The sequence below is a fragment of the Rhinoraja longicauda genome, chromosome 14, assembly GCF_053455715.1.
Source record: "Rhinoraja longicauda isolate Sanriku21f chromosome 14, sRhiLon1.1, whole genome shotgun sequence".
In the NCBI taxonomy this organism is placed as follows: domain Eukaryota; kingdom Metazoa; phylum Chordata; class Chondrichthyes; order Rajiformes; family Arhynchobatidae; genus Rhinoraja; species Rhinoraja longicauda.
In genome coordinates, this window is record NC_135966.1 from 39,938,172 (window position 1) to 39,953,120 (window position 14,949).

The 14,949-nt window shown below is 44.8% G+C and overlaps 1 protein-coding gene across 1 annotated transcript in view; it reads left to right on the plus strand.

Moving 5' to 3' along the window:
• The window catches only part of rad50 (RAD50 homolog, double strand break repair protein), a 113,333-nt gene that overhangs the window by 58,808 nt on the left and 39,576 nt on the right, over nt 1-14,949 (plus strand). The window contains exons 13-16 of the mRNA XM_078411191.1: nt 5,445-5,620; nt 9,419-9,656; nt 11,300-11,489; nt 14,726-14,852. Coding sequence (XP_078267317.1) covers nt 5,445-5,620; nt 9,419-9,656; nt 11,300-11,489; nt 14,726-14,852 — 731 coding nt within the window. The remainder of the gene's footprint in view (nt 1-5,444; nt 5,621-9,418; nt 9,657-11,299; nt 11,490-14,725; nt 14,853-14,949) is intronic.

Sequence of the window (14,949 nt, forward strand, 5' to 3'; positions counted from 1 at the left end):
CATTCCGAGTCAGCATGGATTTACGAAGGGGAAATCATGCTTGACAAATCTACTGGAATTTTTTGAGGATGTAACCAGGAAAATTGACAGGGGAGAGTCAGTGGATGTGGTGTACCTCGACTTTCAGAAAGCCTTCGACAAGGTCCCACATAGGAGATTAGTGGGCAAAATTAGAGCACATGGTATTGGGGGTAGGGTACTGACATGGCTAGAAAATTGGTTGACAGACAGAAAGCAAAGAGTGGGGATAAATGGGTCCCTTTCGGAATGGCAGGCAGTGACCAGTGGCGTACCGCAAGGTTCGGTGCTGGGACCCCAGCTATTTACGATATACATTAATGACTTAGATGAAGGGATTAAAAGTACCATTAGCAAATTTGCAGATGATACTAAGCTGGGGGGTAGTGTGAATTGTGAGGAAGATGCAATAAGGCTGCAGGGTGACTTGGACAGGTTGTGTGAGTGGGCGGATACATGGCAGATGCAGTTTAATGTAGATAAGTGTGAGGTTATTCACTTTGGAAGTAAGAATAGAAAGGCAGATTATTATCTGAATGGTGTCAAGTTAGGAAGAGGGGATGTTCAACGAGATCTGGGTGTCCTAGTGCATCAGTCACTGAAAGGAAGCATGCAGGTACAGCAGGCAGTGAAGAAAGCCAATGGAATGTTGGCCTTCATAACAAGAGGAGTTGAGTATAGGAGCAAAGAGGTCCTTCTACAGTTGTACCGGGCCCTGGTGAGACCGCACCTGGAGTACTGTGTGCAGTTTTGGTCTCCAAATTTGAGGAAGGATATTCTTGCTATTGAGGGCGTGCAGCGTAGGTTCACTAGGTTAATTCCCGGAATGGCGGGACTGTCGTATGTTGAAAGGCTGGAGCAATTAGGCTTGTATACACTGGAATTTAGAAGGATGAGGGGGGATCTTATTGAAACATATAAGATAATTAGGGGATTGGACACATTAGAGGCAGGAAACATGTTCCCAATGTTGGGGGAGTCCAGAACAAGGGGCCACAGTTTAAGAATAAGGGGTAGGCCATTTAGAACGGAGATGAGGAAGAACTTTTTCAGTCAGAGAGTGGTGAAGGTGTGGAATTCTCTGCCTCAGAAGGCAGTGGAGGCCAGTTCGTTGGATGCTTTCAAGAGAGAGCTGGATAGAGCTCTTAAGGATAGCGGAGTGAGGGGGTATGGGGAGAAGGCAGGAACGGGGTACTGATTGAGAGTGATCAGCCATGATCGCATTGAATGGCGGTGCTGGCTCGAAGGGCTGAATGGCCTACTCCTGCACCTATTGTCTCTTGTCTATTGTACTGGCTCAATCCATCAATTAACATGGCACGGTGGTGCAGCGGTAGAGTTGCTGCCTTATGCGCCAGAGACCTGGGTTCAATCCTGACTATGGGTGCTGTCTGTGCGGAGTTTACATTCTGACCTGCGTGGGTTTCTCCGGGTGCTCCAGCTTCCTCCCACACTCCAAAGATGTACAGGTTTGGAAGTTGATTGGCTTGGTAAAATTGTAAATTGTCCCTGTAACTGTAATTCTTTTTGTGCACAACCCGCAGGCATTGCCACTTTCATTTCACTGCACATCGTGTATGTGTATGTGACAAATAAATTTGACTTGACTTGACTTGTGTGTGTAGGATAGTGTTAATAAGCAGGGATCGCTGGTCGTTGCGGACTCAGTGGATTGAAGGGCCTATTTCTAAACTAAACATTTAATTTGTTTTGCTGTATGTGGTTTTAACTCTATCTTTATTTAGGTTTTATCTTCTGAAGTTAGTGACTGTGGTTCGTAAGTTATAGGAGAAGAATGAGGTCATTCGGCCCATCAAGTCTACTCCACCATTCAACCATGGCTGATTTCTCTTCCCCTCTCAACCCCATTCACCTGCCTTCTCCCCCTAACCCCTGACACCTGTACTAATCAAGAAAAAAAACTTGGCTACTATCAAATGTGGGTTTTGTCATCCACTTAAGGTCTCCATTTCATAATTTTATATTTAAAGCTTTACATATTTACAACTCTGCATTCCTCAGTCCTCAAATATTTTACTTCACTGCCTTTACCCTTCATTCAGGGTTAGGTCTGAAGAAGGGTCTTGACCCGAAACGTCACCCATCCCTTCTCTCCAGAGATGCTGCCTGTCCCGCTGAGTTACTCCAGCTTTTTGTGTCTTGGGTTTATTATTGTCATGTGCACCGAGCTACAGTGAAAAGCTTTTGTTTGTGTGTTATCCAGTCAAAGAAAAGGGTCTCGACCTGAAACGTCACCCATTCCTTCTGTCCAGAGATGCGGTCTGCCTCGCTGAGCTACTCCAGCTCTTTGGGTCTATCCAAAGATAAGACTATACATGAATACAATCAAGCCATCCACAATGCACAGATTACTCTTTGTTCATTATCTAATTAGCGTGTATGTACAGATGCTCCCCAGCTTACAGAAGGCGGGTTACGTCCCGCGGACTCTTGCGTGAGTCAGATGTTACAAGTCGGAAATAGAAGTGTCACTGCACTGCACTACACAGAGAAACATGGGCGCATCCACAAGAACAGCTGACTGGTTTGCAGCCGCATGCGCTGTAGCGCACTGCTACTGAGACGTGCAGCTCAGAAATAAAGCAAGTCAAGCCAAGTTTATTTGTCACATACACATACACGATGTGCAGTGAAATGAAAGTGGCAATGCCTGCGGATTGTGCACAATTTTTTTTTACAGTTACAGCATATAAATTAAAGTTAATACAGAAAAGACAAAATTTAGTCTCTGGAGTTATAAAAGTTGACAGTCCTGATGGCCTGTGGGAAGAAACTCCGTCTCATCCTCTCCGTTTTCACAGCGTGACAGCGGAGGCGTTTGCCTGACCGTAGCATCTGGAACAGTCCGTTACTGGGGTGGCAGGGGTCCCTCATAATCTTGCTTGCTCTGGATCTGCACCTCCTGATGTATAGGTCCTGCAGGGGGACGAGTGTAGTTCCCATGGTGCGTTCTGTCGAACGCACTACTCTCTGCAGTGGGCTTAAAGAATGACGTGCAAGTGCGAGGTTCACACTAGTCACCGATTACGTAAGCCTGGGAGCCCCTGTAATCTGGAGTGTTGTGCACAATCAACTTTTGAATTTTGAAGCTTGTGAGGTAAAGGAAATGAAATGCTGTATTAGATGTCACTCATTGAAATATAAAGACACAAGCCTGTTTTGGGATAGAGGCAACTGAAAAAAGATATCCAAATAAATTTGGGTTCAATCCTATGAAAAATGTTAAGGAGAAACTTCAGAAGATTAATTTCATCCTCTTAATCATCAAGTTTCATTCTCGTTCTAATGAATCTTTAGGCACCTAGCATTTTAAGAATACTGAGCGATTAATTTTGTTTAAGAATATATATACACTGTATAAGAAAATAACTGCAGATGCTGGTACAATATTGAAGGTACTTATTCACAAAATGCTGGAGTAACTCAGCAGGTCAGGCAGCATCTTGGGAGAGAAGGAATGGGCGACGTTTGATGAACTTTGTTTAGTTTGATGATCCAGCAAGGAAACAAGCTCTTCAACCCACTGAGTCCGCTCTGATCATTGATCACCTGTTCATACTAGACATCCCACTTTTCTATTCCCTACATGATAGCTGCAATTTACAGAGGCCAATTCATCTATAAACCAGACATCTTTGTGATGTGGATGGAAACCGGAGCACCCGGATGAAACCCACAGAGATACAGGGTGAACTGCAAACTACGAACACAGCTCCTGAGGTCAGAATCGAACCCGGCTTGGCTTGTGAGACAGAGGCTCTACCAGCTGTACCACTGTGCCACCCCAACAAAGGGATGTTAGCTGAACAAATGATTGTCATTTTAGTTCAGTTTAGAGATACAGCGCAGAAACAGGCCCTTCGGCCCACCAGGTCCGCGCGGACCAGCGATCCCCGCATATTAACACTAACGTACAAACTAGGGACAATTTTTACATTTACCAAACCAATTAACCTACAACCTAGTATAAGAAAATAACTGCAGATGCTGGTACAAATCGATTTATTCACAAAATGCTGGAGTAACTCAGCAGATCAGGCAGCATCTCGGGAGAGAAGGAATGGGTGATATTCCTTCTCTCCCGAGATGCTGCCTGACCTGCTGAGTTACTCCAGCATTTTGTGAATAAATAACCTACAAACTCTACGTCTTTGGAGTGTGGGAGGAAACTGAAGATCTCTGAGAAAACCCACGCGGTCACGGGGAGAATGTACAAACTCTGTACAGACAGCACCCGTAGTCAGGATCGAACCCGGATCTCCAATGACTTTATGAAAGGGCACCTGCCTCACAGCACCAGAGACAGGGGTTTGCAAATTCTCCCTGTGACCAAGTGTGTTTCCTCTGGGTGCTCTAATTTGCTCCCACCTCCCAAAGACGTGCAGGTTTGTAGGTTAATTGGCTTCTGTAAATCGTGTCCAGTGTGCAGGGAATGGGAAAGTGGGATAACACAGAATTTTGGGAGAAAGGTGAGCAATTTGCCACTTTGATGACTTTTGAGTGTCAGTCCTAAAGATAGAAGAAGCATGTCTTTGGGTTTCCTGGCACAATGGTGGTTTTAACACAAAAAACAAATGCAAACCTGAGGAAGCTTATTGACGTAAAATAAAGACGGAAAATGCTAGAAATACTCAGCTGGCCAAGAAATGCCTTGGGTGAGACATAAAATTCTTAAGTGATTGGACAGACTAGATGCAGGAAAATGTTCCCGATGTTGGGGGAGTCCAGAACCTGGGGTCACAGTTTAACAATAAGGGGTAGGCCATTTAGGACTGAGATGTGGAAAAACGTTTTCACCCAGGGAGTTGTGAATCTGTGGAATTCTCTGCCACAAATGCAGTGGAGGCCAATTCGCTGGATGTTATAGCTCTTAGGACTAACGGAATAAGGGATATGGTGAGAAAGCAGGAACGGGATACTGATTTTGGATGACCAGCTATAATCGTATTGAATTGCTGGCTTGAAGGACCAAATGGCCTACTACTGCACCTATTTTCTATGTTTCTATAAAGGGCACAACATTTAACATTGAAGTCTGATTAAAGATTGTTCCTGATGTCTTAGAAATTAATTTAATGCTGGGATCTTTTAGTGGAGGAAAATAACTGCAGATGCTGATACAAATCGAAGGTATCACAAAATGCTGGAGTAACTCAGCAGGTCAGGCAGCAACTCAGGAGAGAAGGAATGGGTGATGTTTCGGGTCGAGATCCTTCTTCAGACTGACCCGAAACGTCACCCATTCCTTCTCTCCAGAGATGCTGCCTGACCTGCTGAGTTACTCCAGCATTTTGTGATACCTTGGATCTCTTAGTGGCATTGGTTCATCAGGTACACATTGAGCACATGGGTTTATTCCCATTGGATGTTTATATTCAATTTTCCTTTTTCTCTGAAACTTTCAGTAAAGATTTGGCTTCAGCAGATCAAAACAAGAATCACATTACCATTGACCTGCGAACAAAAGATCAACAGCTCACTAACTTCGAAGACAAGCTCTTTGATGTATGTGGAGAGCAGGACTTTGAAAGCAACCTGTATAAACTTCAGGATGATATCGAAAAGACATCAAAGCAAAGAGGTGGGTTCATTGCAATGTCATCGATACTGTTTTTGTGGCATCTTAAGATCTTGGTGTCTGTATCTGGAATGTCATCATGGGTGAGGGTGTAATTCAGTTATCGCTGGTGAGAACTTCCATTTTGTTGGGGCGTAGCCATTTAGTTTTAATTTAGTTTAGAAATACAGCATCGAAAATGGCCTACTGGCCCACCGAGTCCACGCCGAACATCGATAACCCACACACTAGTTCTTCGTCATCCTGCACACTAGGGGCAATTTACAGAAGATAAATTAATCTACAAACCTGCACGTCTTTGCATTACATTTTTCACCATCGGCTTTCGCTAGCCACAGCAGAGATTAAGTTTTCCTCCTCTCGGACCCCCTCCTCCCACTTCTCCAACATCTTCATGTGCCTCTGTCCCTTCTAATCTTTTGCAACTGCATCAATTGGATCTTAATTACAAATCTTTCTTTGCATATCCACCCTCCATTTCTTACCAAGCCCTCCATTCTTTCCCCTCCACTGATCTACGGTGAATGACTCTTCCAGCATTGTTGTGGGACATCACTGAGTTCTCTCTTGGTCTCCTTAACCCCACGGTTTTGGTTCCGCGCTTTGCACCACTGTGACTCCCACAACTCCTAATCTTTTACCCAGTTTCCTCAACCGCCTGTGGCTTGGTTTAAAAAAAATTGTCGGGTCATTTGCAACTCCCTTTGAGAGAGCTTAATCCAGTTCCTCATGCACCACTATATTCTCTGCAACCATGATCTTATCTCAGCTGCTTTCTCTTGTTTTGCTCCCAGAAAAAAAAACCTTTTTACTATTTTGCATCTCCGTGCTATCCTGATGTAAGCCCATTTGCCATTCCCTCTAGTTCTGCTTGCAAGCTTGACCATACTTGCATCATAACTCACCTATCATTCTGTCAGCAACATTTGCCGCCCTCTGTTGTCCAAACGTCCACACGATTCACAAGGCTTGGCATTTTTCTCCCATTGCCCCATTTTCAGTCAAGTCTTGACTCAACTTTTTTACACGGGCACCTCGCGTTTTACACGGGGATTATGTTCCTGAAAAGCAGCACTTATCTCAATGAATTAAATCTTCTTATTAATTAAACCAGCACGTTATTCAAAAATCCCATAAATCTAACACATGGGTGGCACGGTGGCGCAACGGTAGAGTTGCTGCCTTACAGCGAATGCAGCGCAGGAGACCCGGGTTCGATCCCGACTACGGGTGCTGTCTGTACGGAGTTTGTAAGTTCTCCCCGTGACCGTGTGGGTTTTCTCCGAGATCTTCGGTTTCCTCCCACACTCCAAAGACTTACAAGCATGTCGTTTAATTGGCTTGATGTAAGTGTAAATTGCCTTAGTGTGTGTAGGATAGTGTTAATGTGCGGGGATCGCTGGTCGGCGTGGACTCGAAGGGCCTGTTTCTGCGCTATATCTCTAAACTAAACTAAACATGTAAAATGCCAGATGCCTCTATAAGTAGCATTGACATTCTCTATGCAGCAATTCTCCACTGTCTTCTTGCAATCATTGCTTTTGAGCACTGAATTTGTGTCTTTGGAGACATTGAAATGACTAAAGACAAAAACATGAAGCTCTAGGCACAAAGGGCAGATATTGTTTCTTTTTTGTCATCATCTAAACATTGAGAATCATGCCCCATTAAAGCAAAAAGATATTTCAAATGTAAGCACAAATAAATAGCAAACATTTTTATTTACTCAAGACAAGGCTGGTATTTATTATCCAGTCTTAATTATTCTTGATGTTCTAAGTTGAGTTGTCGTCTTCTGTAGCAGTTCTTAGTTGGGAAGTCCACAACAAAGTCGTTATTGATATAACTAGGAAATTTCAAGGGCAGTGAAGGATATTAGTGTGGATTTCAAGTCTTTTGTTCGTGTGACCAGGGGAGAGCAGACTTCTTCTCCAATGGATGTAGGTGACCCAGATAAAGCTTGATAATCAATTACCAACACAAGTTTTAACGTTCAAGATTTATTCAATTGGTTATTTCTGCTGCCACAGAAATTATTTTGAATTATGAATGTGTTTCACCATTTGCTTTTTGTCCCATGTTTGTTGGATGGTTGATGCCCAAAAACTGCTGGGCAGAAACACATGCAGAGAATGCTGATCAATCAACAATGTGTCTCAAAAGTGAGTCAGTGGCACAGCTGATAGGGCTGCTGCTTCGTGACGCAAGAGACCCGGGTTCAGTCCTGACCACGAGTGCTGTCAGTGTGGCATTTACACGATCTCCCTGCGACCGCATAGTTTTCCTCCGGGTTTTCCGGTTTGGTCCCACACCGCAAAGACGTGCGGGCTTGAGGGTTAATTGGCCTCTTTTTTAAAAAAATGCTCCAAGTGTGTTAGGAGTGGATGAGGGAGTGGGAAACCATAGAACTAGTGTGAACGGGTGATCAATAGTCGGGGTGGACTCGGGGTGGACTCAGGGTGGGGACTCGGGGTGGGGACTCGGTGGGGACTCGGGGTGGGGACTCGGGGTGGGGACTCGGTGGGCCGAAAGGCCTGTTTCTGTGCGGTATCTCTTTTTAAAACAAATCTGACAAGCTGTGCAACCCTGCGTTCAACATCTTTGCCAGAAACAATTGAATTTATTTCATCGTCATACATGACCGAAACAGATCCACCAGACCAACTCTGATCAGGATGCTCATCTATTTGCCTACTTTGGCCCATATCCCACCAAACCTTTCCTATCACGGTACCTGTCCAAGTGTCTTTTAAATGTTGTTTAGTTTATTTTAGAGATGCCGTGCAGAAACAGGCCCTTCGGCCCATGGAGTCCGTGCCGACCAGCGGTAACCTCTTACACTGACACTATCCTACACACACACAAGGGCCAATTTTGGAGGGGAATCTTTACTGAAGCCAATTGACCTACAAACCTGTATGGCTTCGGAATGTGGGAGGAAACCGGAGCTCCCGGAGAAAATCCACGCGGTCACGGGGAGAATGTACAAACTCCATGCAGTCAGCACCCATAGTCAGGATTGAACCCGGATCTCCAGCGCTGTAAGGCAGCAACTCTACTGCTGTGCCGCACTGTGTATCTGCCTCGACTACCTCCTGTGGCAGCTTGTTCCGTATACCCAGCGCCCTCATTGATGATAGACACGAAATGCTGGAGTAAATCAGTGGGACAGGCAGCATCTCTGGATAGTAGGAATGGGTGATGTATTGGGTCAAGACCCTTCTTACATAGAAACATAGAAAATAGGTGCAGGAGTAGGCCATTCAGCCCTTCGAGCCTGCACCGCCATTCAATATGATCATGGCTGATCATCCAACTCAGTATCCCGTACCTGCCTTCTCTCCATACCCCCTGATCCCTTTAGCCACAAGGGCCACACCTAACTCCCTCTTAAATATAGCCAATGAACTGGCCTCAATTACCTTCTGTGGCAGAGAATTCCACAGATTCACCACTCTGTGTGAAAAAAATCTTTCTCATCTCGGTCCTAAAAGACTTCCCCCTTATCCTTAAACTGCGACCCCTTGTTCTGGACTCTTCAGACAGAGTCAGAGGAGTGGGAGACACAAAGATAAGGAAGAGTAAGGTGTGAAAATGAGACATCAAAGGGAATGGAGAACCCCTCAGCCTCGCCTGCACAGACCGGTGGGATCCTTGGATGGAGTCGATGGACAGGTGTTGCATCTCCTGCGGTTGTATGGGGAAAATACCTGGGGAGTGGGTGGTTATGGTGGGAAGGGACGAGTGGACCAGAGGGTTGCGGAGGGAACAGTCTCATTGCGGCTTCCCCCTGTGTTGTAGCCATGCTTTCCGGAGCGACGGCCGTGTACAGTCAGTTCATTAGCCAGCTGACTGAGGACAACGAGCCCTGCTGCCCAGTGTGCCAGCGCATTTTTCCCTCCGAGGCTGATTTGCAGGACATTATCGACGACCTGCAGTCCAAACTGCGCCTCGTTCCCGACAAATTGAAGTCAGCGGAGCTGGAGCTGAAGAAGAAAGAAAGGCGGCGAGATGACATGATGGGACTCAAACCAATCAGGTACAAAATGGAGCTTCCTCCTCTTTCCCCGATTGCCTGGTGATTCATTTTCCATTAGATTTGATTTCAATTTCTTGTTTCAATTACCTTCTTTAAAACTTATTTTAACCTCCCCCCCAAGTCCCAGACCCTTCCCCCTGTCTTTTCCCCTTCCCACCCCAACCCGTCTCCCTACCCCACCATCCCATCTCCCTCTCAAATCCCCACTCGTCCTGTCTCTCTGCCTGCCTTCCCCCCTGCCCCATCTCCTGTTCCCTTTGCCCTCACCCCATGGTCCAGTCTCCCTCCCCCACCCTGTCCCGTCTCCCTTCCCTCCCCCCCCCCCCCCCGTTCTGTTCCCTCTCCCCCTTCCCATCCTGTCTCTCTCCCCCCACTGTCCTGCCTCCCTTACCCCCACAGCAATGTCTCTTCCCCCCCCCCCCCCTCCATGTCCCTCCACACCTACTCACAGCTGGCACTGCCACCACTATCACTTGTGCCATTTAGTCTGTTATTGCCTCCTCCGTGTTCGGCATTCCCATTCTTTGCACCCTTTCCCAGCAAACCTAAAGCACCTGAAACTGCTTTCTAATTTTACTTCTGAATTAAATGACTAAATTTAAAGATCATATTCCTTCAGTCATGGAGCTCTAGAGCATGGAAACAGGCCCTTCAGCCCACCTTGTTCATGCTGTCTGAGTTGGTGCAATGGCCTAGTCCCATTTGCCTAGAGATCCTTCCAAACCCATCTTATCCATATATCTGTCCAAATGTGCTTTAAGTCTTAATTGTATCTACTTCCTTCATCCACCAGGATTGAACAATAAAACAATTTGGACGTATAGTGTATGAATATAGCAAAATATATGTTGTAGGACAAGGCCAATCTTTCATACTGAACCGCCTGAGGAGATATAACAGGGCTGTTATTAACCTGATCGGGAAGGTAGACTTGGTCTTGAAGATCCCAGAGCTCAGGGTTCAGTGCTTTTTTTGCATGTTTGACTGCAGTCCTCTGCAAATCAAGGGAGTTTCTCAGTTTGCACATTCTTTCCTCATAATTACATTTGTTAAGTCCCAATTTTATTTTTTGGGGGCCAACTGAATCTAGAAAGAAGGTACATCATTCTAACGAAATTCGTCCTAGATACGAGCGATTCTTTCAGAAGTAAAGTTTGCATCAGTGAGTTCTGCCATATGAAAAGCGAGCCTGTTAAACTTAAATGGAACAGCTTTCGACTTCAGAGGTACAGCGTGGTGAGGGGCCATTCGGCCCAGCGAGCTTGCGTCGACCAGTGACCACCCCGTACACTAACACTATCCTACACACTAGGACCAATTTTACTGGTCAATTAACCTACAAACCTGTACGTCTTTGGTGTGTGGAAGGAAACCAGTGCACCCAGAGAAAACCCACATGTTCACAGGGAGAAGATACAAACTCCGTACAGACAGCACCCATAGTCAGGTTGGAACCCGGATCCCTGGCACTGTAAGGCAGCAACTCTACCGCTGCGCCACCTAGATGAAATCTCAACCTCCCACAAAATACATCATGCCTTTATTTAAGGTTAAACAACTGTTCCTGCTCACTTAGCCAGTCTACACTTTTTTGCTGGTGATTTTCTGTTTAATTCTTATGAAGCTTTTTATTTAACCTGTAGAGGAACTGTGGTTGAACTTAAAGAAAAGGATTTGCCTGAATTGCGAAATAAACTGCAGAGCATCAATCGTGATATTCAACGCCTGAAAAGCGATATGGATGAAGTGGAGACGCAGCTGGCTTGCTTCATATCGCAGGAGCGCTCAGCAAAGTTATGTCTGCAGGACATATCACTTATGGAGCGATACCAGGTAACAATGGGCAGGCTGTGTTCAAAAAAGTGGAATGTAGGCCTGAGGAACAGCAGATGTTGGAATCTTGCTTAGTTTAGTTTAAAGGTACAACACGGAAACATGCCCTTCGGCCCACCGAGACCGCACTGACCAGCGATCCCTGCACACTAACACTAACCTACACACTAGGGACAATTTACAATTTCACCAGAGCCAATTAACCTACATACCTGTACATCTTTGGAGTGTGGGAAGAAACCGGAGCACCCAGAGAAAACCCACATGGTCATGGAATGAACGTACAAATTCCATACAGAGCCCGTAGTCAGGATCGAACCCAGGTCTCTGGCGTTGTACGGCAGCAACTTTACCGCTGCACCACCTTGCCACCCCTGTTGCGTTGAACATGAAGTGCTGGAGTGACTGCAAAACAAACAGCATCTCTGGAGGGCATGGTCAGGCAACGTATTTGGTCAGGACCCTTTTTCAGACATGGCCACCTCCTTTATGCATTTCCTCCATGGAAGCTGCTGGACCTGCTGAGTTACTCCGGCATTTTGTGTTCTATTTACAAAAGGTGAACATGCTGGAAGTGAGCAGCAGACCAGGCAGCATATGCGAAGCACAATATGTTTCAAGTCAGGTCCATCTCCTCAGTCCCTTTCTGACACGCCCCCTCTAGCCGTTGCACTTATTTCCAAGTGGAGTCCACAAGCTGATTTGATTTCAGTTGTTCTAGCATAAATGCAAAGCTTTAATTATGTCGCCTTTTAATTTTCTTTATTGGTTGACTTATTTCTGGGCTTTCACAATGAAAATGTTTATTTCTTGGTGACTAGCACTAAGTTAAAAAGCATTGTTTTCTTGAGATTACATTTGCAATAATTTGCACAGTCACCTCCTATTCCAGTGCTCTTTTTTCCAGTCCCATTCTCAAACCGATGTTGCCCATCAAGTATTTTCCACCGAAGACAGACACAAAATGCTGGAATAACTCAGCAGGACAGGCAGTATCTCTGGAGAGAAGGAATGGGTGATGTTTTGGGTTGAGACCCTTCTTCAGACTGATCTGTGTGATCGGTCTGAAGAAGGGTCTCGATCCGATACATCACCCATCCCTTCTCTCCAGAGATGCTGCCTGTCCCACTGAGTTACTCCAGCATTTTGTGTCTGTCTTCAATTTAAACCAGCATCTGCAGTTCCTTCCTACACATTAAGTATTTTCCACCCATGGGGTCAATGGCAGTTATTGCTTCCCTAATTGTTCTGAAATTCAGACCACACGAGAGTTTTTGTGATCGCACCGTATGCCACGCCTGTGCCATTCTCCAGCTTTATGTTGTCGAGGACCTCGACCTTCCTTCAACTCTACATCCATTTCCATCCCAAAGTTCTTTAAACTGTTATTGGGAGCTGTGCAGCCAACATCTACAGATGTATGTATTGTCTTTCCGCTGACTGGATAGCACGCAGCCAAAGCTTTTCACTGAACCTTGTTACACGCGACGATATACTAAACTAAACTATGACAAGTGCAGCACAGGAACAGGCCTTTCAGCCCTCGATGTCTGTGCCCAACATGATTTCCTATCTAGGTTTGGTTTAGTTTATTGTCATGAGTACTGAGTATGTTTGTTGTGTCATAATAAGGTATTAGAATTTGTGTCCAAAATCTTTATGCCCCTCCACTTTCCCTTCTCAGAACATGCTAGTTGCTCATTCAATTCATCGTGTTTGGTCTAATGTCATTATTAGAGTCATATACAGTACAGAAATCCTTGGCCCGTCATGTGTATGGTAAGGTCATTTACAAGCACTTGGTCCTTGCCTTCCTTCTATGTCGGCAGTTCAAGTGCTTGTCCAGACTGAAACATTGTGAGAGTAATGGCCTCCACCCAGTCAGGCAGTCTCTTCTAGGTACCACTTTTCAGAAGGAGAGCAGTTTTGGCTGCAGAGTAAATGAAGAAATTAAAGTTTCCTTAAAAATTGAGGTTTCCTTAAAAATGAAGGCTATCTGTAAATCTTTAAAATGTCGAACTGTGAAAAGAAACATAATTTATCTTAGCACTTTCCGAATCGCATACTCCCTAATTCTGAGAGATCTTCTGATGAACTTGCGCTTACCAAGTATGGCCATGGGAGGGAGCCAGATCCCCATATAAGATTAACCTGCTGCGACCTTTTGTTTAATTATGGTATCTCTTTACAAATTTCTCCCTTACACAGATATGCTAAAAAAAAACTCTTCCAACTTAATCATTTTCAACATTTTTTAAAAAAAGTTTGCACTGAGATTAATTTTCCTTATGTAATTTAAACTGTAACGTGAGTGTTTTGATGTAATCCTGCATCGAATTGTTAACATAAATTAACTGGTTAACTTTAAGGTGGAGTAAAGCAGGGGACATTAAATTGTTGCCTGATTGAAATTCATGCTGTTTTTTTTTTTGTTAGTTCCATGTTAAGGAGCAATATTTTGAAAACTAAACCAAATGCAAAATGCTGGAGGAACTCAGTGGGTCGGGCAGCATCTGTGGATGGGATGGACAGAAGACATTTTGGGTCATGACCCTTCTTCAGAATCCAGAGTCTGAAGAAGGGTCCCAACCCGAAACATGTCTGTCGATTCCCTCCACAGATAATGCCGGACCTGCAGAGTTCCCCCAGCATTTTGTGTTTTGTTCAAGATTCCAACATCTGCAGTTCCTTGAGTCTCCATCTGGAAACTAAAATGGGTAACTGGCTTTTTATTTTTTTTAAACTGGTGATTGTTTTTCAATTTTGTAAACATGGATGGGAATACCCTTTCTCAAAAATGGCTTGGTTGGTGTGTACCAAACAGCATATTATGATCAAGAGAACCTTGCATTTAATGAAGAAATAAGGAGCTGCAGGTTCTGGTTTCCAAAAATGATACCGTGCTGGTTTAATTCAGTGGGTCAGGCAGCATCTCTCTCTAGAGAACATGGACAGATGATGTGTTCATGTTCTCCAAAAATGCTGCCTGACCTACTGCGTTACTCCACCACTATCTTTACATGCCTTTAATGAAGATGGCATTGGATTCAATGGTCGTTTTCAACGGTATATTGTATGTATTTGAAAGGGAAAAGATATGTAGGCTGTGTGATAGAAGCAGGAGAGAGAATAAATGGAAGACTCTTTGAAAGCATTTCGACTTGAATTAGGGTCTCCTCCTGCAACATCCCATCACAAATGTTTCTGACTGACGAACGTGCTTTCTGTTCTATTAGGCAGAACTGCGAGATGTTGAACGCAAAATTGCCCAGCAGGTTGCCAAGCTCCAAGGGGTAAACATGAACCGAACAATGCAGCAAGTCAATCTAGAGAAGCAAGAAACGTCGCTTCAAGCGGAGACAGGTGAGGAGGAGAAAGGAGAATTTTGGATGCACAAGTACTTAGGATCCCCTGGATCAATCATATATCAAGCCGCTCCGCCTCATTACTGTGTAGGAAG